This window comes from Vanellus vanellus (genome assembly GCF_965231255.1).
Source record: "Vanellus vanellus genome assembly, chromosome: 10".
NCBI lineage: Eukaryota > Metazoa > Chordata > Aves > Charadriiformes > Charadriidae > Vanellus > Vanellus vanellus.
The window spans coordinates 21,787,186-21,812,730 of NC_138915.1; the positions used below are offsets into that span (position 1 = coordinate 21,787,186).

At 39.5% G+C, this 25,545-nt stretch overlaps 1 protein-coding gene across 5 annotated transcripts in view; it reads left to right on the top strand.

Moving 5' to 3' along the window:
- The window catches only part of MAP7D3 (MAP7 domain containing 3), a 48,201-nt gene that overhangs the window by 17,879 nt on the left and 4,777 nt on the right, over positions 1 to 25,545 (top strand). For 2 of the 5 annotated variants that reach the window (XM_082488057.1, XM_082488056.1), the window contains exons 5-19: positions 1,637 to 1,751; positions 2,557 to 2,589; positions 7,619 to 7,720; positions 10,170 to 10,268; positions 10,676 to 10,774; positions 11,871 to 11,996; positions 14,105 to 14,250; positions 14,620 to 14,750; positions 15,336 to 15,580; positions 20,406 to 20,541; positions 21,640 to 21,820; positions 22,976 to 23,080; positions 23,346 to 23,399; positions 24,197 to 24,290; positions 24,756 to 24,954. In XM_082488057.1, coding sequence (XP_082344183.1) covers positions 1,637 to 1,751; positions 2,557 to 2,589; positions 7,619 to 7,720; positions 10,170 to 10,268; positions 10,676 to 10,774; positions 11,871 to 11,996; positions 14,105 to 14,250; positions 14,620 to 14,750; positions 15,336 to 15,580; positions 20,406 to 20,541; positions 21,640 to 21,820; positions 22,976 to 23,080; positions 23,346 to 23,399; positions 24,197 to 24,290; positions 24,756 to 24,954 — 1,865 coding nt within the window. The remainder of the gene's footprint in view (positions 1 to 1,636; positions 1,752 to 2,556; positions 2,590 to 7,618; positions 7,721 to 10,169; positions 10,269 to 10,675; positions 10,775 to 11,870; positions 11,997 to 14,104; positions 14,251 to 14,619; positions 14,751 to 15,335; positions 15,581 to 20,405; positions 20,542 to 21,639; positions 21,821 to 22,975; positions 23,081 to 23,345; positions 23,400 to 24,196; positions 24,291 to 24,755; positions 24,955 to 25,545) is intronic. The other 3 variants (XM_082488058.1, XM_082488059.1, XM_082488060.1) reach the window with 3 other exon arrangements.

Sequence of the window (25,545 nt, forward strand, 5' to 3'; positions counted from 1 at the left end):
ACATAGAGAGTTATCTGTGTAGATTCTGTCAGGTGCAAAAATAGTGTGCGCTTGACCCGTAAACCTTGCTTTCCACCACAGAGTGAAAACAGATCTTGACTTTTGTACTCTGACATTAGAAAATAATCACTTCTAAAGAAGCTAACCTGTCTTAGGGCAGTATTTGCTGGCAAGGTATCATCTACAGTTGTAAATTTAGTAGGTAGAAGTGCATGAAGAAATACATAGTCTCCAACATTCTTGTTTGGTACTTCAGCCAGGTCTCATTTAATTAATCAACTTCCTTAGATAAAGTAGAAGCAGCACCTCAATAGCAAATACTGTGGGAAAAGAAGTGGTTCTCTGCCTAGGAGAGTCTTGAAGACAACTAGCCGTGGCTGGGGTTGAGATACCCGTCTTCTCACAGTTACTCAATTGTTCTGTACAGCTGTGCAACTTACTACGTTAATGTCTTGAGCGTATAACTGATTTTCTGTTGTTTGTAAAGTGAAGCCTATGGCTTTAACTAGGACTTTGAAGAATTACCACACTGCAGATACCTCCATGGAAATACCATCTGCAGATTACATCATGTCTGGGTACTTTGGCTCCTTAGGTAAACTCTAGTTCAGGTTTCTTTAACAGAGGCGAAGCTAAGCTTTATATTGCAAACAAAACCTTTTAATTTTATCTTTTGTCACTGAACAGAATCCTACCTCCCAAGTTTACTTTGTCTGTTAAACACTATGGCTTTTTTAGTTTGTGTTGTGAATTGGTGTTGAAAGAAGGTGAAAGTCTAGTGTCCTCGAGAGGGAGAAATGTTTGGATAATGAGTCCCCTTGGCATCTTACTGCAATGTATCAGCAATAAATACTGCTTCAAAAGATCACTTGGGATATGACTATTCCAGAAGAGAAATCTTTTGTTGACATGTATATGGAAACCTGGCCGATTATGGAGAAGAAACAGTCTAGCATGGTTACAGTTCATCTTTGTGCACAAGAGGTAAAGTTCCCACGTTAGCAGTTACTAGTCAGAAGTACTAGACAGAAGAGAAAGCTTCTTTTGGTCCTCTTCGTCCTGTCAGCAGTGGTTGCTGAGGTCTGGAGTTCATTGGTCTTTTTCTACAGTTTTGCCTTCATGTCTTGCTATTTCTGGTTTCATTGTATCTCTATTAATGCCAGTATCTGTTAAGATTTGGGTTAGGGTTTGTGTAGTTATCTGAAAATACAAATAACCTTCCACTTGGTGTTTTATGATGGAGAATTTTTAGCACCTTTTAGAAATGACTTCAGAATATAAATAGTTTGAAGGGTTAAGCAATTATTTTTCCTCAGTTTGGGGTTCATCCCTATTTAGATAATAAGCAGTGCTGTTTACTTAATAGGAAATCTGTTTGGTGGCTATTTTAAGTAAAGAGTAGAATAGATTATCTGTGCTTTAGCTCAACCTAATCATGGTTGTGGTGTTTTGAAACCATTAATTGCCCTTAATGTTCTTTGCATGATAGTTTTTGTAACAAAAGCTTGTTATCAGGTGTTATAGGTAAAACAGATTTAAAATCATACTGGGGAAAAAAAAAATATCTGTATTTTGTCTTCTGGCATAGCTGTGCTTTATAGTTCTATAGCTTCATAGAGGTGTTGTTTGATGATAGGAGCGATATGAAGCAGTCATGCATCGTACCTTGGAACGGAATCAGCGACTGGAAACACGACAGAAGAGATGGTCATGGGGAGGGTCTGTAACTCCAGATTCAGAGAGCAAAACGGGTAAGTAGCACCTTTTCTAGCGTGGCTAAAATCACAGCGTATTATGTGTGGACACTGGCAGGTGCAGCACTGTTCTCAGGGACCCAGGCATCCTTTCCTATCTTGGATCTTGCACCAGGATCTACGGGCAGCTCTTAGAGAAGGATTCGTATCTGTACTTGCCCTGAAATGCTGCTCAGACTTAGAGCTGGTTTTGACTTTTGGGAAGAGCTAGAGAGAAGCCACATGGGAAACACAACACCTGGCAGCATTGCCAGCTCCCAACCGTCAGATAAGGGGAACTGTAGTGTATAATGTTAAAATAATTCTGAATCCTTCAAATGCAGTAGATGTAATGGCATGCTAAGACTGATTATAAACAGAACAAAAAAATCAGTTGTAGTGTAGTATTACATCTAAAATGTTTTGAACACACCCTTAGAGTTACAGAATGCTAACTGATTATTTGAACGACCAGTAACGGGTAAGGAGACGCAGTGGGCAGTGTCCGAGCTTCTCGGAGGATAGGTTCTATTCTAGATTAGGTGGTGCATTTTAACAGTCTTTAATTTGAACGCAGATTGTTTCCTATTTCACACAATTAACTGTTTCTGCTTGTAAACATTCTGAAATCAGACCAGCAAATCAAAATTGCAGTGGAAGGGGCTTGAGTGTTGACTCTTAAGTGTTTATTTGTAACATGTTTGAAAGTGCTTTGATATAAATTATCATTATGATATCCAACTTCCACTTTTTTTTTTTGGCTAACTTGCATTGTTTCCTATTTGACCTTATGACTTAGCTTACAAACCTTCTTCTTCTACAGAACAACAGACCGCAGATGAAGGTGGAACTGGTGGTATTGATTTCTAAAATGTTCTTTTTCTGTTGTTTCACTCTCACTACTAACCTTTTAAACTTGAGTTCTTGTTTCTCTGAAACTAAGGAAAACCATCTTCTTATAGATCTTTTCCTGGATCTTGGCCAGCTGTGCAACAAATGCGATCCCTAAGTAGAAAGCAGCCCCCCAACGTTTTTAACTATCCCTTCTAGCTAATTAAACTAGAGCTTAAGTCATGGCATTCTGAGGGAATTTTCAGGGAAAATGCCTTTGGGTTTTTAAAGATGACTGGATACAGCGTGAGGGAGGAGAAGAGAAATTCTTAGTGGTATGTATTTGAATATAAATTAGTTCAGTAGTCTAAGTTTTTGTTTTTTTTTTTTAAGGGCAATTTTGAACCCTTTCATTGTTCCCTAATTTGCAAAAAGTACATGGTAGGGCTTGGTTTGTTTTCTTCTTGCTTTGTTTTACCAGAAATTGAAGTTATCGTTTGCAAAATCAAATGATATTTTGCTGAAACTTTGTGAAAGGGAATGGGTCCTTTGTCCAGTTTGATACTTTTTCCATGAAGAGTTTTGCAAAATCAGATCTGTCCAATTATCTAAACATAATTCTATATATCAAATGTGTTTTCATTGGCTTTCTGGCACTTCCCAGTGCACAGACTGAGCCATTCATAGAAATGCTTTGGATCACAGATATATTTGTCAAGGCTATATGTTTAATAAGCAAAATTATTTCTTGTAGCTAGTTTAAATGATAGCTCTCAGCTGAGACCCCACTAAATCTGCATTCTGAAAATCTGTGCATGCTCACTGCATTACTAATTCAATACAGCTGTCTTGTAATGCTCACAATATGAGACTTGAAAATGCAACAAAAATCTGACTGAGTGTGATTTAACTACTGTGGCTTATTCTGGCAACACAGCAGAAGCATGTGTATTTTATTTAACTACTCTCTTCCCTTTTGCTGCACAGCATGAATCCCTAATTTTCTCCAAAATTAGCCAGTTTGACTGGATTGGTTTACCTATTTAACATGTGTTCCTTGGATACATATACAAATCCAATTACTGTGTCCCACATTTCCAAATGTCACTTAACCTTGAAACTAGGAAATCACATTTGCCTTAAATGTTTAGGGAAGTACTATTTTTTTCCTCCTCTATTCTTTTGCGCCTTATCTAATTTTCAAGCTAAACTTTATAACGAACATAAAATAATGTCCTCATTTATGCGAGGAAATAGTCTTGTCTGTCCTTTTGATCATGGAGGAAGACTTGAACCGCAGTGTTGCTGAAGCACGTTAAAAATAAAGTGTCTTCCAACAAACATGCTCGTGGTGTAAAAACAGGCACTTAAGCTGTACCTTACGCATCATAAAGTAACAACAGGAGGAACAGATAAATTCATCCACTGTCGATCAATTTGAATAACTTAGCACCAGTTTTGGAAAAAAATGACTGTGGAGATAAACAGATAATGCAGCGTTTGACCATGACACTTGTGCATCCACACTTTTAAATATGTTTTTATCTTTATGTTGAGGTTTCAAACATACGGCTCTCTTACTTGGGCTGGATAATGTGGAATCGGGATTGGATTCATGCTTCTCATATTTATTCCTGTTTCAGGATTGTCCTTAGCTTTTTAAAACTTTTTTGTTATTTAAAATCTACCAAACCACGTAGAATGCCTCGGTCTAGCCAGCTTTCTAAAAAATCCTTATTTGGTCCCATTCACCTTATATTTGCAAAATTGCTGGAAAGACAACAATTACTTTTGAATTTCTGGAAAATGTCACTGTATGAGCTCTGCTACATTACATCATTGTGGCTGAGTAGTGCACCTTCTCTAACAGCACCTCTAGAGCAAGTTTCAATACAATATTATTTTTCCACCATTGGTTTCTGTGGCAGATTTGGGATTAAAGGCTCAATTTCTTAAAATGAAAACCATTGGGGGAACAGATATTGATTATTCTTTATATTATTTCTTTATATTATTTTAGGACTAAGGGCTTTCTTGTCTATTGTATTGCTGTGCATAAAATCAGACACGTTCTTCCATGAGCTGGCCATGTCAACAGTAATATCAACCACATTGACTGGTAAAGCAGCATTTGTGGGTGATAGAGGTAGAGTGCTCTGGAAAGTAAACCCCATGTAATTGAACGTTTCACCAACCATCAGCCATTCTGCATTGTGTACAGAATGTGATTCATTAAGGCTGCACCAAGTACCCTGCTGATGGCCTGAAATTTAAAAATTGATGAAAGCCCCAGAGTCAACTGTTACATTAATGACATTGCTGTCAGTGCTGAGATGAAACATGCAGGGTGTGGGTCTGCCAAGAGAAATGGCAAGGCTGTGTAATAAAGCATCCTTGATGACAGAGTCCTTGTAAATGAGGGAGGTTTAGTGATGACTGATGAGCAAAACTAGACGTTCAGGTACATTTGTAGTGGAGACGTGCTATTTGAATAGAAATTGGGCTGCCAGAGTCTCTCCTTTCAAAATAAAGAGCCTCCTTGTCCTAGTAGAAATTTGGAAGGTACTAAGAGACAGACAATCTTATTTTATTTAGCCTAATTTTATCCAGCCTCAGATAGGCAGTGCTCCAGCACCCTCTCTCAGTGAAACTCAGAAGCTAGGTTGAGTTGATCATCACTCTAATGATAATTTTCTTGAGATACTGTGTTTCCAAGCACCTTACCCCATTGCAAGCCTTGCTGCATGATGCTTTATTTGGCTTTGCTGCTCAGTTTGTTTTCCCTCGGCCATAAAAAACAATGCAGACATTTGGTATTGCGTGGGACTATGCTATATGCTTCTTCCATTTAAAATCCCTTGATGTAAGTAATTTAACTTTCCCCCCAAAATGCAAAAGAGTAATTTATCTATGTAACCAGACTACCTTACTCTAGAATATCCTGTCTGTCTTTTAAAGCCTTTTTTTCATCCTGAATTGTCCAAAGTTTTCAGGTTTGCAGAAGCTATCTTCTGGTCAAAGTAGTGAAGTTGAGGCCATCCAATCATATATTTGCAAAAGTATTGATGAAAAAAATATTGACTTCTGAAGATCTTAAAATTTTCTGGAAAAAGAAAACTCAAATATCTGTATGAATACCCTTTAGCAATTAGGATTTTTCAGTCAACGCATCAATTGGGATGTTAGTTAGCTCATGCCCTCACCACTGATCTCTTTCCCTGTAAAATAGAAAATGACACTGTTGTTTTTTGCCTGAACAGTCGTATATAGACTGTCATTTTTTCTTGTGAATCTTTTAGTGGGAGTTTCATCCCACGTGTCTTTACTGAACAACACAGCCCACCTCCAGAACCTGGAAACTTGCTGGAAAATTTCTCTGCTCGGTGTAATTTTTCCTCAAGGCAAGGTTTAATTTTCTGCTGTCCAGGTCTTAGTAGGTGATAGACCAAATCTGAGATTTCATGCAAGTGCTAATTTGAAGCAACAGAAGTTTGTATGAAGCATCTCCACGATGATTGAAGGCCTTAGACTCACGTGCTTGAACCAGGCTTTCTTTTTAAGAGCAGACGCTAGAGGGTAGTCTTTTCCTTTGAAAACACCCAAATACATGAATTATGAGTTTCCTGATTTTCATTTATAAAGCCTCTCAAGGCCGTTTTAGATATCCCAGTACTCAGGCTTCATTCATAAACTGCCTTTTTTTCTTTTTATTTTTTGTTACGTTGGGACAGTATCCACTAAGCTCAGATCTTAGTTTCTGAACGAGATTCAATAGATCCCCCTTTCTCCCTCTTACCCTCTGGGGACTTTGCTCTCGTTCACTGTGACAAGAGCTTGCCATTTTTGTAGCTTCAGCTCCAAAAATCTGGTTTTCGCTTGGTGTGGTTTTGCGGGAGGCCCCTGACTTGGGAAGCCCGGCATGGGTGCGTGTCCCAAAAGTATGACGCAGGGGCAGGGCTGTCCGTAGGGATCCTTATGTCCCGGCCCTTGCTATAAGGAGCTGCTATAGCACGCTGGCCAAAGGGGAAAAGATGCTGCCTCTGTGGTGAGTAGTGCTGCTTTTTCCTTTGGTACTTCAGCACTAATGGGTTCACATTAATCATCTTTGCTGTCCAATATGCCAGCAAAATCAATTGCTTGTGTTTGATGTATAGAATTCCTTGTGTTTATTATGCTAGTCCGTACTACTTTATGTGCGTTACCCTTTTTTTTTTTGCTTATTGAGTTTCCATAGCAGCGGGTACATGCTTTTCCAAGGCTTTCACACTCTGGAGTAGTGTTCATCCTGAAAGTACGTTCCTTGAAATTAAAAAGCAGGTATTTATCTGTCGTGTGGTAAACTTGAAATTTTGCTGTTGTGAGGTGTGATTTTTATGTGTATATGTGTGTCCATATACACAAAAAAAAAACCCACACTTGTGGCAACTTTTTTGAGAAGAGTTAGAAAACATGTAGGAAACATGAACTTAAGGAATAGCTTTTTTGGAAAAAAAAGAAAGAAATGGAAATTTCTAAATTAGAGCAACCCTTGGGAAGTAATTGGAAATAGGAATGCTTTCTTGCCTTTCCTCAGGACGTGCTTTTATCCCTTGGAAAGCATTTGTTTTGGTTTTGTTAACTGGTGATTGAAAAACTGTTTTGACATACCTATGTGGAAGGAACAAAGAAAGAAATTATTGTTATTCAGGTTTTGTTGTTACTTTCTCTGTCTTGCCAGTCTGGTAGCAACACAGAGCCTCAGAAGCTTTTGTCTTTACATGTTAGGAGCACAGGGTTTAAAAGTCACCTGTTTGTATCCATATGCCTGAAATCTTGGCGTCATTCCACTAAAACTAAATGCCTTTTCTATGCACATTACAACTGGTGCTAATTGTATCAAGTCTGTTTAAAGGGGGGGGGGGGGGGGGGGGGGCGGAATCGTCCCTGTTTCTTATTAAGCAAAACTGGAAACAGCTTTCAGGATGTAATACTTCCAAAGTTAGCTCCCAGCAATGTGTGAAAGGTTCTTCCTCAGGTATGAAGGTGAATGCTAAAGTCAGCGCTTCTTTACACAGCCAGCAAGCGGTCCACCTCCACAGCAAACCTCAAACAGACAGAAGCTGTCATGAATAAACGATTGTCATCATCTGCAGCGCTTTTAAACGCGTCTGATCGAAGTAAGTGTTTGTGTGTCCGCTGGTAGCAGTTGTGCTGCTTAACTGCTACTTGGGGAGGAGACAGGAGGTGAAATGATACTCCTCTTCCTCCCTTGCTCTGTAACTCACTTCATGTTTTGATCTCAAATGCATTTCGTGCAATTTGTTAATCCAGCTTGACTGTTCAGGGCTTTGACCCAGTTGATGTGATCTCTGTTAGAGGAGAAGAGTAACGGTAAAGATTGCTGTTTTTTAATTTTTATTTCTGTAATTGTTTTACTAAAGTTGAATCTTGGTGAATGATGATTCACAAATCATTTCACATCATCTTTACGGGTTTGCATGCCTTAAATCACACCCTAAAATTTCAGCAAAATAAAAATAGTACAAAAATAAGTTTCTGTTCTGTTAGACAGCTTTAGTAATTTGATTGCCTGTGGGAAGGAAAAATCAACGTAGTTTTGACATCTTTCTGTTGTGACAGTCCTGTACTCTATAGACACACGCTTTCTTTTTAATATTAGAATTCTGCCTTAACCAAATAGAGAAGGGTGCATGAAAATCTCTTGACACCTGTGGGAGTTTTTTGGGTGGGAGGAGGTGGTTTTGTTTTGACCTGGAGTTCTAGAATTATTATAGCCATAGCGTGCAGCTCTCACATCACTTCCTAGCTCAATAAAGTAGTGTAAGCTTGATACTCACGCTCAGATCATGCGTTTCTCAAACTATTAGTGCACACCACTGCTTGCAAGCATTCTGGGTTACTAACTGTGCCAACGACTATCAAGGAATAGAAATGGCCTGGAAGCCAGCTATTCCTTTGATTATTTTTTTATAAAGGCTTTCTGAGAGTGTTTGCACCTTAGAAATCCTCTACTAATTTCTGTGGCTTCCAGTCTTATTTTGAATTGCAGCTTTGGGGTGGATGAGGCTCCTGACTACAGCATGTCATGTTTAAAACGTGTACCACCCAACTAGTCTTAACAGGGATGTAGAGGATGGGGTAGATCTCTGGTTTTCCCACTCTCTGGTAAACCTGTTGTACATGCGAGTCTCTTCTCTGCCTCCTCCCCTGTGCCCTGTCCCGATACACGTAAACTACGTATAGAGAGCAAACGGGAAACAGACCTTATAGAATGCTACATCAAGGTAATTCTGTAAATCATGGCAATCTCTCTTCTCCAAATCAAAAAAAAAATGCAAAACATAAGAAATTGTCCTAATCTGCTTGTTTAGAATAAAAATTATTTGTATGAGCACATTTCAGCTTGTTTTAGTCTGAGATTTCCTTGCGGGGAATCTTCTCAGTGTTTCGTAGGAGCTTGCTTGTGTGCCAAACCTTGTATTTTTTTCCCAAAATGATGAAAAGCATTAATAAGCTAAGAGCTGTTTAATGCGAAAACAAGTTCCACCAGGCCTATGCCGCAGCGTTCTGTCAATCTACAACCTTTGATCGCATGAGCTGTGCTAGAAGAATCCCTAACACGGTCACAGCTAACAGTGATTTCGCTGGTTCATGTTGGAAGGTGATGCAGCAGAAAAACTTGTACGCTGTGTGCCTGGGAGGGGAGTCAGTGAATATATCTATACTGGCATAGCTGCAGGGGCTCTGAGTCACTGGAGGCTGCTTGTGATTTAAAATGATATATATTATGTGTCTGCAGGGTTCAGCTCTGGGTATGAGTCAGAAACAGGTCTGTAAAGTACAAATTAAGCCACTAACAAAGGAAGTCACTAATTATCAACTAATTGGTATTGCTTTCAAAGTCAGTGTCATACCTTGAAATCCTTTGTGAATCCTGGTTCACTTTGGAGGAAAAATTCTCAGGTGGCCTGAAATACAAGAAATTTGAACAGGACTCCAATGATACAGAAATCGACTACCTGACTAGTTTAGGTCATCCCATAAATTGGAGCCATTCTGTGCTCTTGATCTGGCGCTCAAGAAAGAAATAACTGTCTGTAAAATGATAGCTAAATTCAAACAACAGAAAACGCAGCCACAGAATTAACCGGTTTGCTGCTGCCGTGTGTATGTGCCTGGGAAGGTGGAGGATCAGAACGCAGAATTGAGAGGAAGGTGCTTGTCTCTGGATCAGTGGAGTATTTAATCAGCTGGTTTTTGTGAATTCTAAGCTGAGCACTTTGTTTCTCGCTCTTACTCATACAGAATGCGAGCAATGGCCTTTTTTAATTCTTTATTTAAAAAGGTGTACAAGGATGGCTTCAGTAGGTCAAACAAGAAATCTGTTGAAACTGGCATCCTGCTGCTATGATCAGTAACACAGAGAAATATAAGAAATAATGCTTTATATAGAGTAATTCTTCCCTGATCCAGTTTTCCTGCTTCTGAAGGATTCGTACTATAAAGAGACTTAGTTACTTGTTTGTATCTTAAGGAAGTAGGGCTGGTGTTGGAGGGGACTTTGAGGCTTTTCAGCTTTGTTAATCTATGCGTTTTCGCTTCCAGGTACCACAAAGAGAAGTGCCTCATTAAACAGACTGAATAACAAAGTTCCTCTACATTCTCAGCAGTCAGCACTCAAAAGTTCACAGGTGGAACAGAAAGGTGCTAGAAACCAGTTTGTTTTGAGAATTGGGAGGCAGTAAATGGGATATTTGAAGTTGACTTTAAACCATGTCCCAGTTTCATTATAAATGGTTTTACTTGGGCTTTCACTGCTGCGCATGTAGTCTGTGCACTGTGGCATAAATATTGTTACGCCCATTGCAATGCCAGATATTGGGTAACTGTGTCTATAAACCAGTGTTTTTCCTCTGAAAAGTGGAAGGGTGGGGGGAGAGTAGACAAATGGTAGCCAAACCGTTTAGGTCATGAGAAAATAGTGCCTCATAATGATAGATCGCTGATTTCAGCTGATTTCTTGGCAAAAGCAAAGCACGGGAATGGCAGTTTAGAAAATCATATATAGAAATATCTTGTTAAAAATAATCTTCCTTACGCTTGGTCTCTAGGAGGAACAGAAAAGAAGAGGAGCACATCTTTGAATAGAATGAGTAGTAAACCCCAACCCTCTCCAGAACTAGAAAAAGTGAAAAAGGAAGAAAAACCAGGTGGTTGTTTCATAAAGCTGAATATTTCTTTTTAAAGCCATTCATAGTAAAGTTTGGATAGACTTACATTCGCCGGTTTCCTTGCTTCTTAAGTTTTTTGGACTTTTTCATGGCTTTTTAGTTATCTGGTGGTAAAGATAAAATTGTAAATGGTAAAGATAAAATTTCTCCCTTTGGACAAAAAAAGAAATCCTCTAAGAAAGACTTTGACTTTGTTAAATGGCACTGTAAGTAGATAGCAAAATGTGTCTCTGCTTGAGAGAGAGATTTATTTGAAAGCTGGTAGGTTTAAATGTAAAATAGAGTAAAAATGTCACTGGTACGTTCACTCCTTAGTTAAATCTTACCTTTGCTTTTTAAGCTCTCTTTCATTATTCAGTTTAAAAGGAACTTCTCTGTTCCTGTTGCTGGCCTAAACTTTGTGCATGCAAACAAAGGAGGAAACCTGTTCTCACTTGAGTCTCTTTTGGTCTGTGTATTCCCCACTAGGTTACAAATAACCTCTTTTCTAGGAACTCTTCCTAAAGCTGAAGACTAGCAACTTTTCTAACATGTTTTTTCCCTTTGAGTTAACAACTCTGAAACTTTCCCTTTTAGCAGCTCTTGCCAAGAGTGGAAATGATAGTCTGCTTCAGAATCTTTCCTGTACGGGAGGATGATGGGTGCTGTCCGTGTGAAGTTGTTTGTGCAAATGATGCCTGATGATAACCGTTTGCTTTGACTTGCGTATCTTCTGTTTATTGTGTCAGAACAACCTTTCCTGCAATCTAGAGAATATACCTGTGAAGAGCTGGGTCAAAACCTTTTCCTATTTTGACTGCCTTCAGCATTCATCTCTGTTGTATGCATGCCAGTTTTTGCGCATTAAAATGATTAGCAAGCCAAGGACAAGAAGTGCAACATAAGAGATTGCAGTGTTTAACCCTTCCCTTCTGTGCTATTCGTTTGGATTTTCCTCTCCGTGACTTAACAGTTTCGGAGGAAAAATACTTACGATTTGCAACAATGCTCACAATCTTCCTTTGCTTTGTACTGCTTGTCTTTTTCATGATATGATTTCATGTTGGATCCTTTTTGATTTGTTCTCATCATTCAGCTCGTCGCTCCCAGCTCAGTCCTCTGGACAGTAGCGTAATCAGTCGCCTCCTCGCCCCCACACAGGCCTCTTTAGCTAGGAGTAAAAGTGCTGCTACGTTATCGGCTGATGGACAAGATCCCTCAGGTAACAGGAGGGCAGCAAAGCCTGAAAGTTTTATGCAGTTGCTCTTCAAGCAAGAACTTACACGATAGTCGCTAACTGTGCTACACTTAAATATGAATCAGACATTTAATGTATGGTTATGTATAATACTACTTATCCGGTATTTTCTTTGGTCAGTAATAACCAATTCACGTGCAATGTTGCATGTTTACTTTACAAAACCATAGAATAATACTGGCTTTTAAACTCCAGTGCCAGTTTACTTGCTCTGGAGTGAACTAGATGCTGGTATTCATTTTGGGTTTTGTTTGTGGGTGATTTTTTTTTTTTTTTTTTTTTAACTGATGGAGACCTGCCTTTGGGTGTACCCTCAAATGAATCTGAGACTTATTGGTCAGAGAACAGTGCTAGGAAATGAAAGGGGGGAAAAACAAACATATAATTTCAAAGGAGGCTGAAAGGTGTAAGTGCAAAGCCTAAATTTCTTTAGAGGTAGGAACTCTTGTAGGAACATGACAAAGGGGTTCTCTTAACGTAAGTACAGGGAGCCCTGAGCTGGCTTCGCTCATGCTGGCTTTAGAAGTAGAGGCGTACTGGAAGGAGAAGATACTGTAGAGGAACCCTGGCTGGCTCAAGCAATTTTGTATTGGTCCAGACTGAGCTGATAAGCCCACACCTTGGCTCAACTTGGTACTAGCGCAGGAATCTCTGCGTTGTGGGCAAGCCCTAGCTGCATCCCACGTGCCTAGTTATTGGTTGTAAGAACGCCCTGGTAAATGTGTATCTGGAACCAATGTGGAGTCCTTTCTCCTCTCTTAACCTTACAACTTGTGTTCCCAGTTTTGCTTGTTTCCTCTTAAGTATGTTCTTCCATCTTTATTTTTTTATCTTATGCCACTTAACTTGGTCCTTGTTGGTAATGGTGACATTTCTACACTGCTCCCCTTGCGTAATAATCAGTTTCACTTTTTTTGGTTTGTAGTCATTGGTCATATTTTTGCACACCTATCTATGTGCCATTTTTATTTTACCATGAATATTTCTGCTCATGTCATATGGGGAAATACCATCTTTTTCACTGTTACTGACAGCATGTGACTTATTCACTGTTGCTGAATTAAAGATAACTTTTACATTTTTATCAGTTTACTTAAAGGTACTTTCTTCATTTCAGTAGAAACGTACCTGTGCTTTAGCACAAACTAAGCACAAACAGAATGCAGTTCTCCTTGCACAAATGCTGTAAATATAAAAATAAAATGTATTTTCCATAAAGTTACAAAATTAAGTGCTGGCATCTGTCACAATTATCCAGACTACAGAAAAATCCAGTATCTAGTTTCAGAGGTAGATTTCTACATCTATGTATGCTTGTCCATCTATGATTATCTTAGTGAAAGAAGTAGTTAGAAGATACAATTCCTTTCGATATCTCATGTGTGAAGAGATTGACACTTAAGGTAGGAAAGCTATTTTAGTTTAACAGTTGACCTTTTTCTCTTGAAAGTTATCTTGTACACCACCTTTTTTCATTTTTTTTTTAATGTGGCTAAAGGGCACGCTTATATAGTAATAAAGGGGTCAGAGAAGAAAAGTAGAATAAAATTATGTTGCACAAACACTTATTTCACAAGAAAAGTTTGTAAACTAATGCTCAGATTCCTAAGGTAATGCTGCTTTATAACTACTCTTTGAAAAGAAGGAGGATTTCCTCCTTGAGTATGGGGGAAACATGCTTAAAATTTGAACCTGTCATGAAGAACTTGTAAAGAAAGATGCTAAGCCATTAAAACTGAAGTATTTGTCAGTAGATGCAGCTTGACTAAAGTCAAAGTAATAGTGGTGTATTGCAGATTTCGAGTTTGTTTGGAAAAGCATTTTATTTTTATCTACTGCAGACTGCTGCTTTCAAAGTGGTTTTGTTCTTGGTGCTGTTGCTTCCAAAGTACTAATCGTGTGGTGGTGGTGTCTGTGTCTGTGACCCATTGCAGTGTGCAGCGCCTGTGGTGTTTCTCTGTATGATTTCTAACACACACAATCTTTCTCTCTTTCTCCCTCTTCCTTTTCTCCTTTTCTTATGCTGTGCACTTGGTTCTCGTTTTGTCTTGTCAAATTCCTAACTTTTATAGAATCTCACCTCTGTCCTCGTTCAGCTTCAGCCAGTTCCATCAGTTCCCCAGTCCCAGCTCCTAAAGTGCCCGTGCGCAGTCGTAGCATCGACAGATTGAAGTCCTCTGTATCTTCATCTGATGCAAGTTCACCAGATTCAACCCAGGTTTGTTGAAAATCCACAGGAATTAGGTTTGTATTAATCTCGGGGTTTGGAACAGCTCAGGAGGGGATCTTGTTTCAACAATTTGCTTGCTTATTGAAATGTTCAATAGCATTTGCTTAAAGACCACAGTATTGAAATTGAATTGTAATTTGATGGTCCTTGATCTCTCTGGTATCTCAAAAACCTGCTGTTTGCTGCTGATGATTCCCAAAGTTTAGTTTAGGTAACACATTGACTGGGTCTATGTTTTGGAACATAAAGGAAATGTACATATTGTTGGGAAGTTGTATGGTTTTTGTGGTAGCAGCTCCTCTGTCTGTAGTGTATTCTAGAGAGTGAGCATTATTTTGTTTTTATGTATCTTCTTAGAAATCAGAGACGGAAAAACCATCCCCAGGTTCTGGGCTAAGACGCCCTCCCTCGCCATCTGTGTCTGCCCGTAGAAGATCCCCTTCTCCTGCTAATTTGGTGAAGCGTCCTCCATCACCTTCTACAGTTAGGTATGCATCCAGGTTAAATATCTTCTTTCAATCAGAAGAAAATGAAGGATGCTTCCTGCCTCAGACAGCTGTGCTGTTAGCATTTGCATGACCTACACTATGTCATGCTTATACGCATGAGGACTTTGCTTTTGGTCCAATTTCATTTTCCACAGCAGGGATGCAGCTCTTACTTGAACCTTTGTCTCTTGTGTGTGCACGAAATACACCCTGTTTTTCTGTATGGTCTATGCACTAAAACCAACAGGGTGCATGGGAGCTTCTGAATAAGATGACCTACCTGTATTTGTGTAGGAATTTTCTTGGATTGGAATCACAGGGTTCATCCTCCTTGATGTGGAGTAAATGGAGGTCTGGGCTAGCAAATCTGGTTTGATGTTAGCCCACCAGTGGCGAGTCCCAGGTGCCCAGGGTATTGTTGAATCCTGTATTTGATTTTTATGAGGAAGGCACCAGTAGTTTGTGTGTGGATTTATTTTTAAAAGTGAGGTGTGTAATGTAAACTAACCAAAGTAGACTGCTGTCCTCACTTGCGTGTTTGAGGTTTTCAGTGTTAGCCCTGAAAAATATTCTTTATTTCAACAGACAAAAGACTCGCCCACCTTCGCCTAGCATGTCAAAACAAAGGCCACCATCTCCTACTCCAGTCTCTAAACCAGCACCCATCCAACGTCCACCTCTGACACCAGGTGTTATAAATATTACCAAAAAGAAAACTGAAGCAGAGAGCAAACCAAAGGATAAGAGCACAGAGGGAACAGGACAAGAGCAAGGTGCTTCACCAGCCTTGGACAGGGATGCGGTAGCAGCTAGCACAAAGACCAAAGAAGGTGAGTGTTCCTCAGTGACTGCTGCACTCTTATTCAAGACATCTAGTGTGTGCTAGGACCAGTGAAATAATTTGTTCATGAGGCGGACCACTGGAGGATAGGATGCTTTAAGGCGGAAGCTGTTCATTGCTGATTATTTATACAATAATTTTATGTGGTTTGACTTTTGGATGTGGATTTTAGTGCAGTAGTCAGTTTACTTGACTTGGAGATTTAAGTCAGGAGCTTTCAATATTATTGCTTGTACTATAATTTTAAGAAAAGCAGAAATCCTGTTTGCCTTTTGGACTTCAGCCATACTAGCTGAGCGATCTACTAGTTTACGTTTGCAAAGTCAATAGTTAAACTATGCAAAGTCCAGTTGGTAGTTCTTAAAATTGCTTGTGTAGAGACCTGCTAGGAGGAAGAAAACAGTTACTGGTGCATGATATACTGAGAGCCAGTTTTCACAAAGCTGGAAGACTGCCTCAGTCTCGATTCCAGTGAATGCATAATCATTGTTGCCTCTGGAAGAAGTGGTCAGTGCATGGGTCATGCTGACAAATGATCTCGGTAGATTAAGGAGAGCCATATACTGGATAAGCAATCAGTCTCCTAGTCCTCTTCTTCGTGCCAAGTAAGCACAGTTTCTGTCCCTCTTACTGGAAGAATGCTATCAGCCATCTCCAGAACAGAATCTGGGAGAGCCTTCTGATGAGGTCTGGCAGGCACTTCTCTGTGGAGAAGGACTTAGGAGAGACTTAACAGGAAAAGGAGGGATCTCTGGAGTTTAAACTACAGCCAGTGGGCAGTACTGGGGGTGAAAATCCTTCAGACACAAGGTAAGTGGGAACATATGCTTGCTGCACGTTACTGCATGTACAGTTCCTGTTGTGTGTTCCTCAGCTGCTGCAGTTGCCTGTGATTTCTGAGGCTCTTACAGACACTGCTCAGTGTTGGATGTGAAATAGTGTTGGCTGAAGAACTCGTTTATGGTACAGTTCTTTGAGCATATGTTCCTCTAGAAGGAAGCCTGGATGTCATAGTCAAATGTGGATGTTCGTATGAAGTTGCACACCCGTTTTCAGTGTCACGTCATTCATCTTAGCGAGTCAGAGTGTCCATCCCTTGATGTGCTGCAGTACTGTGATAAATGTCTTGCATGCCTCAGACGGGGCATAATCAATTGTGATCAATGTAGGTGGTTGGTTGAAGCCTCCATAACAATGTGCCCTATTTCTATATCTTCCAGTTGTTCTGGAACAAGAACAGCTGTCCTTGTTCCTTGGATGCCCCACCTGTCTCCACTCCACACTGACTTCTGGAACTGTATTAACCCAGTTTATCTGTTTCCATTTTATTTTATGGCTAATCTCCAAGCTAGTCATCTTTGTAGTGATTCATACAGGGGCTGCCTGAAGCTCTTTTTCTTTGACACATACAAGATAAGGAAATAGTGGGCTTGTTCTTCAACTTAGAGATGATTTCATTTATCTCTTTGAATGTTTTGGGTCACTGCAATATTGCTAAGCGAGGCAAAATCTTTGTTCTTAAAAAGAAAAAGTTGCTTGCCATTTTCATTTTATGTGTCTGTGTAGGCAGTTCACCCTGTGGGTTGGTGCAATACCATGTTCCAGACAGCTTCTGAAGTCAGAGCACACCAATGAATGGCATGTGGCAAATCGGTCTCTAGGTCTTGTAGGTTCAGCCTAATTTCAGCTTTGTGTGCTTGTATCGTCGTACCATCTCTTCTTCAAACTAAACTTGATTGCCCCTTGCTGACAGTCAGCAATCAAGTCTTTGTCTTGTTTTTTGTGTCTTCCTACTAAAATATGCTGTTCTGCAGTAAAACACTTTCTATTTTTCAGTGACTTGGAGCAGTTGTCATTTCTGGCAGCAGCCTTTCGCAGCTTCTCTGAGAGTTAAAAGGCTTGTTTCAACTTAAAGCATAAGAAATGCTCCTTCATGAGCTCTCACCTTATGCATGATGATAGGTAATAAACTATCATGGAGCCTCGCTTTTTTCTATCTGGGTAGTGAAGGCTTTGGAATGTGATAAATAACTTGCTTTGAAATGTGTTGGAGTCTTCCCTCCATCCAACTAATACTGCAACACAAGCATGTTTGTGTTCTTGCTGTCAAACTGGAAAATAACAGTCCAGTAAGGAACTGACATCAGCTCTCCTCACATAGCAGATCTGTGTAATATTCTTCTCTATCTTCTGAAAAAAAAAAAAAAAAAGGTAGATAAATGGGAGAAAAGGAGGAGGTTCAACTTCCACCTTTTCACAAGTTGCAGATATTCTGCATCCTTCCTACTCAGTTGGCAACCAAATATTGCTGAAGAGGAACTGCCTAAAGGCAGTCTGTTTTCCTAATGGCTGCAAGCATCTTAATTGTGCCTCTTTGCTCTTAAACCACAGCCTAGAATTAAGTAAGGCCAACAGATCAGCTCTCAGTCCTGTAGATGCATTTTACAATTGTTCTGAGACATTTCTCTTGCCTGTTTCCCTCTTTACCCTTCCATCACAAAAAAGGTCCTTTGAGAAAAAGACAGTTCTTATCAGGAATGACAGTGGGAGTGCACAGAAAATGGAGCAGAGTGTAAAATGCTGGAAGAATCTTCTTAAGGCATCTTAGCAATTGCGTTGGCAAGTCCCATGTCCTGCCCTATGGAAGTAGACTGTACAAGGGCTGCATGGAGATGAAAGCACTATGGAAGTAACCATATGAAAAACATGAGTAAAGCTTCAAAAGTGAAAATGCAATGGGAAGGTCCCCCATACACTTGAGGTCTCCTACACTCTTTTGGTTTTTATGCCCCTTGTTCTTTCTATATCTGCTGTGTTCTGAGTCGTTATGACGTAATTTTCTAATTTTTTTGTTTTGATACCGGATATTCATCATATTTCAAGCTATTGTTATGATGCTATAACCCTAAAACCTATAACCTAAAAGCCTAAAACCTTCAGCCTTCATGCTGAGGATTAAGTTGTCTTATTTAGGCTCAATTTTGAGGGGGGGAAATAGGTTAACCCTGACATTAAATGTCAACCAATTTTGATACGACTGAAGTTCCAGTAGTGTAAAAATAGCACTGCTGCATTGGGTGCTGTACAAGTGCATAATAGAAGATGACCTCTGCTGTAAGAAGTGGCAAGACACTCAAGTGGTAGAGGAGAAAAGAGGCAATTTGATTTCTTCATGATTGTATACTGGCAACAGTAAATGAAACCTCCCACCTTATCATTAAATTAAAAAAAAAGTTGCAGAATATAGGAAGAAAAGCACTTAGTACATGCTAGTCTCAAGTGGGCAGATCTTGCTGATGGTTCTTACAGCTGCAAAGGACTGATCTTTCCTGCTCAGAGATGAGCAGGAGGAGAACCCCTTTTGACTGAGTTCCAATTTGGAAGTGTCGCGGCTGATTCTTGTTTGTACCGACGTGAATGTATTTTTGCCCAAATCAGAAGCAATGTGTGTCCTGGGGAGGTGCTGTGTTTTCAGCACCGGATAAATCTAAATTTTAGTAAACTTCTCTGTGACCACTACATGTGTTGGAACGCTGTTCTTTGGACTGCAAGAACAATTTTTATGTACAAAAGACTGCTGCAATTCAGCTGCTATGGGTGTACTTTGTGTAATTATCCCCTACAGCTGCAGGTAGTGGTTATGTGTCCACAGGGCTTAAGCAGCTTTTCAGGTATTAAAGTTCCTGATGATGGCATTGCATTTTGAATGATTTGTCTTTAGGTCAGAAGCAAAATAACTGATGAAACCCTGATGTCATTGTTCATTAAAATTACCTTGCCTTGAAGGTTTTATGAATGTTAAGCAAACATATATGTGCTGCTTTTTGAAATATTAAAAAGAAGAAAGGCAGGTGCTCACCTACATTATGATGCTGTTGCTCTAAGTGACACCAAGAGCTAATTCTCTGAATATTCAGATGATCAGTTCTTTAGCCACATTCAAACAGTAATATTTCTAGAGAGTGGGAGTAAGTGATAAAAATCAGAGTTCTTTCAATATATATTGAGAGCAACTGGATGGCAAGGGTGTTTTTTTTCCTAATGTTAATTTATAATTTACATAAATCATAATAAATATGTATAAAAATTACAATATGTAATTTGTAATACCTCTGACCATAACACCAGGCAGGATGTGAAGAAACGTAAACTGTAGGACGGTACAAACATCTGCTAACCTGGTGGGTGGAGCTGTTCTCATCTCCGTGAAGACTGGAAAATGATTTATTGCTAAAATGTGTAGAAATATGGTATTACTGAAGTCATTAATATGTGCCTTCAGGGCCAGATAACGTGGTGATTATTTGCACCCTAAGATACTCTATAAATATAAAGGCGTTAATGTTATGAAACAAGAGAAATCAAAAAAAATTTGTATTTCCTCTTTAGGGTCATGTGTGTTCAGTTTTATTAGAAGGAAGTGTATTTCCTAAAGCAGTATTTTTTCAGTTTTCTTTTGTGTCTTTAAGTGTTATAGAATAAAGGTGTCTTTTTAGAAATATATTTCTAAGTACTATGGTAATTGGAGAATATCTTTAACTGTATCATCCTGAATATGGCTGGATCAGTGTAGTTGAAATGAGTTGCTATTATTTCAAGTCTCAGTGAGATACTGTAGTTCTGCCTCTCTTCGGGACTGCCCTTTGGCTCTTGTGGGCCTTTAGATACAGGGTGTACCTGCTGAGTGATGAGCACGGGTTGAAAAGATAGTGGATCAGTTGGCTGGAAGAAAAATCTTATCTCGCAGTGAGAACATTTGTCTTAATTTTAAGTTACTGGCACTTTTTAACAGCAGTTTCTTTTAACCTTTGCAGAATCAGGTAGCAAAACAGTAGCAGGGACCACCACAGCTGAAGAAGCTGCTAAAATCTTGGCAGAGAAACGACGTCTAGCTCGGGAGCAAAGAGAGCGTGAAGACCAAGAAAGAATTCAGAGACAAGAAGAGGAAAGGTAACAATTCGGGAGAAGGAAGGGATGCTTTCAGTGGTGGGGTGTGGTTGGAGTGGGTACTTAAGCTGTATGTGTTTCTGGAGCATTAATTTAAGATCCTGTAAATCTTAATGCAGTTCCTGAAGCAGAGAGACAGGCACTAGATGGGACAGTTTGCTGTGTATATCATTAACCTGCATCTTGGTATATATGTAATGTGTGGTCCCTGTGCAAATCACTGCTGCTTCTTCCTTCCAGTCACCACTGGTGTGTTTATTTCAAAACTAGGATGTGCTTTTTACACCACTTGTATTTTTGTTGCCTTGACAATAGTCAGCTTCTCTCTATTGAACTTTCCTTTGATGAACTCAGGGAGTGGTTTGATGCTACATTAAATCTCACGTTAGGGATTCTAAATCTGCATCAGAAATTTTGCAGCCAAGTAGTTCGAAGTGATAAATCGGTGTACATTTGGTTCACTGCATAGAAGTTGTTAAAAATAACTAACTTTATTCTTGATCAGGGCTCACCTGTCTCTGCTTCTGTGAACATTACAGAACATTAGATTTTGTCTGTTTTCCACTCATCGGTATAAAGGTGTCATAAACTTGCATGTAGTCTGCTACAGATGTTTTATCAGAAATATGATGTCATCAGATCTGTTGTGTACGTCTGCATGATTTGACTGTACACCTCCACTATATCTGGAATTTAGACTACAGAAGAAAGTCTTTTAGCAAATTCAACTAAATTTATGTTTGACAGTGATTGAAAACTTCATTCACATTGTGGATGCAGGTGGTATGTATTAAATAGTTGTGACTTAATCCAGTTCTCAATCAAACATTCCATTATTGCAGCAACCTGCCTTGGCCTTGACTTAATCAGCAAAGAACATTAATGTACTCATAGATAGTTTCTTTTAGTTAGTTACTCTGCTTTTTCCTTTGATGGGTCTGGATGGTGGCATCTGTCAATCCACACCAGAAATTATCTTTACACAGTTATTCTGTGATTGGATAACTTAGAACTTTCTTGCTTTCCTATTCTGTCTCATGTGCATGCACACTTTTAAAGAAATAAATACCCAGTTGGTAATCTGTATCTTGGAAACACTAGAATCAGAGAAGAAGAAATGGCCAAGAGAGCAATTGAGGATAAAGCACGACAGGAGGAGGAGCTTCGCAAACAGGAGGAAGAAAAGAGACTGGCTTATGAAGAGCAACAAAGACAAGCTGAAGAGGAGAGGATGCGCCGAGAACAGGAAGAGCAGGAAAAACTTGCAGAGCTTCAACACCAGGTCCGCTTATCTGTAGGCACCAACCGTGGTCCTCATACAAGCTGCTGGCATGTTTTCGAGGGGGTTAACTTTGATTTTCTTTCAGAGAGCGTTTTTTGACAAACCTACCAGGAATGATGTAAAGCAGAGTTCATCCTGTCTGAGATGGATTTGAGAATGTCTTGAAGGCCTTCCCTTGCCCTAGTCTATGTGATTTTTTTTTTTTTAATTTATTTATTTTTTTCAACAGTTGATAAATTCAAGTGTGGGGCAGAAGCAGGATTTCTTTCTTAGCCATCTGTGATGCTATTTTGCATATGTAAAATATTTGTACTGAGCCCACTTTACCAGCTTACTGCTACAGATTACGAGGAGGTGGTCTGTCTGGAAAGTCATCTGGCTTGCTCTGATTCCTGTAAAAGAAAGATTGGTAGTGTTTCGAAGTCTGCTTTTCCGGTTGCTAAGTAGTCTTCCACAGCTAATATCTGTGTACCTGTACAAAGGCATCCTTGTAACTGAAGGGAGCTGTTTTGCAGAAAGTGGACTTTCTTTAAATGACGCTAATTTTGAAAATTAGAGCAATTTTACAATGAACTTCTTTGTGCTTGAAGAGCTGTATCTTATGGATAGTATTGACATGTGTCTGAACACTTCTTTTAAAAGCTTGTTTAAGTTTATAAAAATTATTCAAAGTGTTAACTAGGCTTCTATCTTCTTTCCAGTCATACTGGAAAAGATTTTCCAGTGTAGAAGGAATGGAAGATGCTCAGCACCAAGTATCTTTGTAGTAATACCTGACTGCCAAGATTTTAATATTAATCTTGCCACACTTAGAGTTTAATTGCTGTCTTGTTACTTTATTAAATTATCCTTCCTAGACAAATCTTAAACCTGAAGTATAGTTTGAACCCTGAGTAGCTCAACATCATCCAGAACACTTGCATAATCACAATATAGCCACACACATAATTTTTCTTTTCAGATCAGTTTCTGAATGCCATAGTACTATATATTTCATGTCAGTAGCTGTGTTTAGCTACAATGTATGGTAATATTAAATAGCGATTGTCTGATGTTCCTGTCGGTGTTGAACCCGAATTTCTGTAACGGCCCTGATTTTGGCTCTTGGGAATGAGTTATGCACTGGGTGCTCTCTGCTTTTTGTTTTATTTTCAGAGAGAAGAAGCCGAAGCAAAAGCTCAAGAAGAGGCTGAAAGACAGAGGCTGGAAAGAGAGAGAATTATGCAGCAAAACATGCAGGAAAGGCTGGAAAGAAGAAAGGTATGCTGTTTTGAAAGCAGAGAAGTTTCTCAGCCTAAAATAGTGGTTGAGATGTTAAACTGAACAGACGAACGGTCTCAGACGCATCTAAATAGTAGTGTGTTCTTTTAAAAAAGCCAACTCTGGCTTGTGAGCTTTAAAAATGGTGAAAAAAGTAGTAAATTTATTAAATAGGAAAATATAGTATAACTGATGAAAATTTAAACCAGAATGCTGAAATATAAAGCTTTGTATGTCGTTGCAAATATTTTCCCTGTTTTAACAGAGAATTGAAGAAATAATGAAAAGAACACGAAAATCGGATCAAAATGAATCCAAGGTACTGTTTGGATCTGTGTAATGACAGAATTGGCCCTTCCCAGAGAAGGCTGTGCCTGGTATCCTCTCTTCCTCTGCTGTCCTCGCACAAACTGCTTTCCACATGAAGTGCAAAGTTCTGGTGCACCAGAATAACTTTCAGTAGCTTCCCATTGCACGCATTCTTCTGCTTTGCTTGTTCTCACCGGAAGTCTTTGCTGTGTTTTTGTTCAAGGCGTATAGAAACAATGTGATCTGGTATTATTATTTGCAGATTGGTTAAAAAAAGCACTGGTTAGCAATGGCGCTTTTTTAATAACTAGGCATTCTGCTGGGGCTATTTTTCCTCAGAAAATGAAAATTCCTGGCTTCTTTTGTTTGCTTTAAAGTAAATCTTGGATGCCCTTTGGATTGCTACAGTAAACTGGATGTATTTTTGTTAATGCGGTGACATAAGGGCTGTGGTAAATTTTGCATATTATCTTGAGGAGTAGTTGTTCTTCTCTGAACATTCAAAAACCCAGGTCTTCATATAGCTGAAAATCAGTAAATATTTACCACACACCTTGGAGAAATGAGGGGAAAGGGAAACTCGGGAATAGTTCATCGGCCGAAGATGGAAGTGGGTCCCACATGTTCCTTTACAGGCTCTGGCTCAGCAGAGCGTGTGTTGCTGGGTGACCTGATTGCGTGTTAGCCTCTGGACTAGTGTGGCCTCGCGGCTGGCCACAGAATAGTCCTGCATGGGAGCTGTGATTGAACTGTTTGTGAAACACTATATGGTAGCGAGCTATTCTGAGTAACACTCCGGCAATTCAGTTGCAGAATGAAGGGAAGTCTGCCTCTGAGGCCATGGAGGGGGAGGATATTGAAGAGGAGGAAGAGCTGGGTCTTGAGAAGACTGATCAACCAGGTAAGGAAACTTGATGAGTCAGGTCTAAGTGGCAGTCAGTGTCTCAGTGATGTTTAAGCATGGTTTAAAATGTCAGTCACTTAATAACATTGTGGTGGTCTGAGACACAAGTCCCAGAAATGCCAGGGAGGCTCTCTGCTTGAACAGAGAGTTTATCGTTGCCTCTTCCATACCGCAGGAGACAGTCAAAATGATTAAATGCAAAAATGATTTGAGAGTGAAATCCAGGCAGCATGCTTTCATTTTACAAGTGTATTTTTAAAGATGGAAAACAAATTTCATGTTGTTATAGGCAGCTTGTTTACAAAGAAATGAATCTATTGAAGCCAAGTGCCTCGAGTTTTGGCTAGGAAAGGTCATTTTGGCAATTGTATTTTATTCATTTAGAATAGCAATTCTGTTACTGAAGCTTTTTTTTCCTTTTCCCTCCTTTTTTTTTCTTTCCTTTTTTCCCCCGACTTTCAGGAAAGCTAAATGGCGTTGACTTACCCCAGGAAGTCAAGGGGGAGGCAGAGGGTTGTTCAGAGACTGCGCATGGCTTGATCCCTACAGACTCTGAGGAACAAGATGTGTCAGAGTTGAAGGCCAGCGAAGTATTTATGAATGGAGGTGATTTGAAAAGTGATGAGGGGTCTCTACTTGTTACTGAGTTAAAAGATTCCAGGTGAGTCTGTGTAGGGGGCTGTTTTACGGTCAGAGCAGTTACCTGTCACACGAGAAATCCCTCTATGTTTAAACTAAATTTAGTGCTGTGTGTAGTGTTGCATCAAATTTTGCACCCTGCTAGCTTTGTGGGATTTCAGCTTTGTGGGATTCCTCTGGCATGCCGCAGGCATGTGGCGTGTGCATGCTGTCGGTTTACTGCTTCACGCGGAGGCAGTTAGTTCAGGATAATTGTTTGTTTAGATGGCACCATGTTAACAGTACTGGCTTTGCTAAGAAGTGAGACACGTAGCCAGCAATGCGGCAGTGTTACTCAGAAAGAACAACGTTGGCTTGAAATCTTTTCCCTTGAAATGGCTGGCGGTTCTTTTCATTAACAAAATGTTAAACAAGAGCGAGGGGGGCAACACTGAAAAGGAAGAATAGGCTACAGAAAGCTCTAGAACAGTTTCAGTTGTGCTGAAACACCAGATACAATGCAAAAACCTCCGTTAATGGAATTTTTTTATTATTATTTCAAATTTTATCTTTTTGAACATAAAGCATTTCCATCTACTACTGGAAAATCTGTCCTCTGATGCTTGTTCTCTTT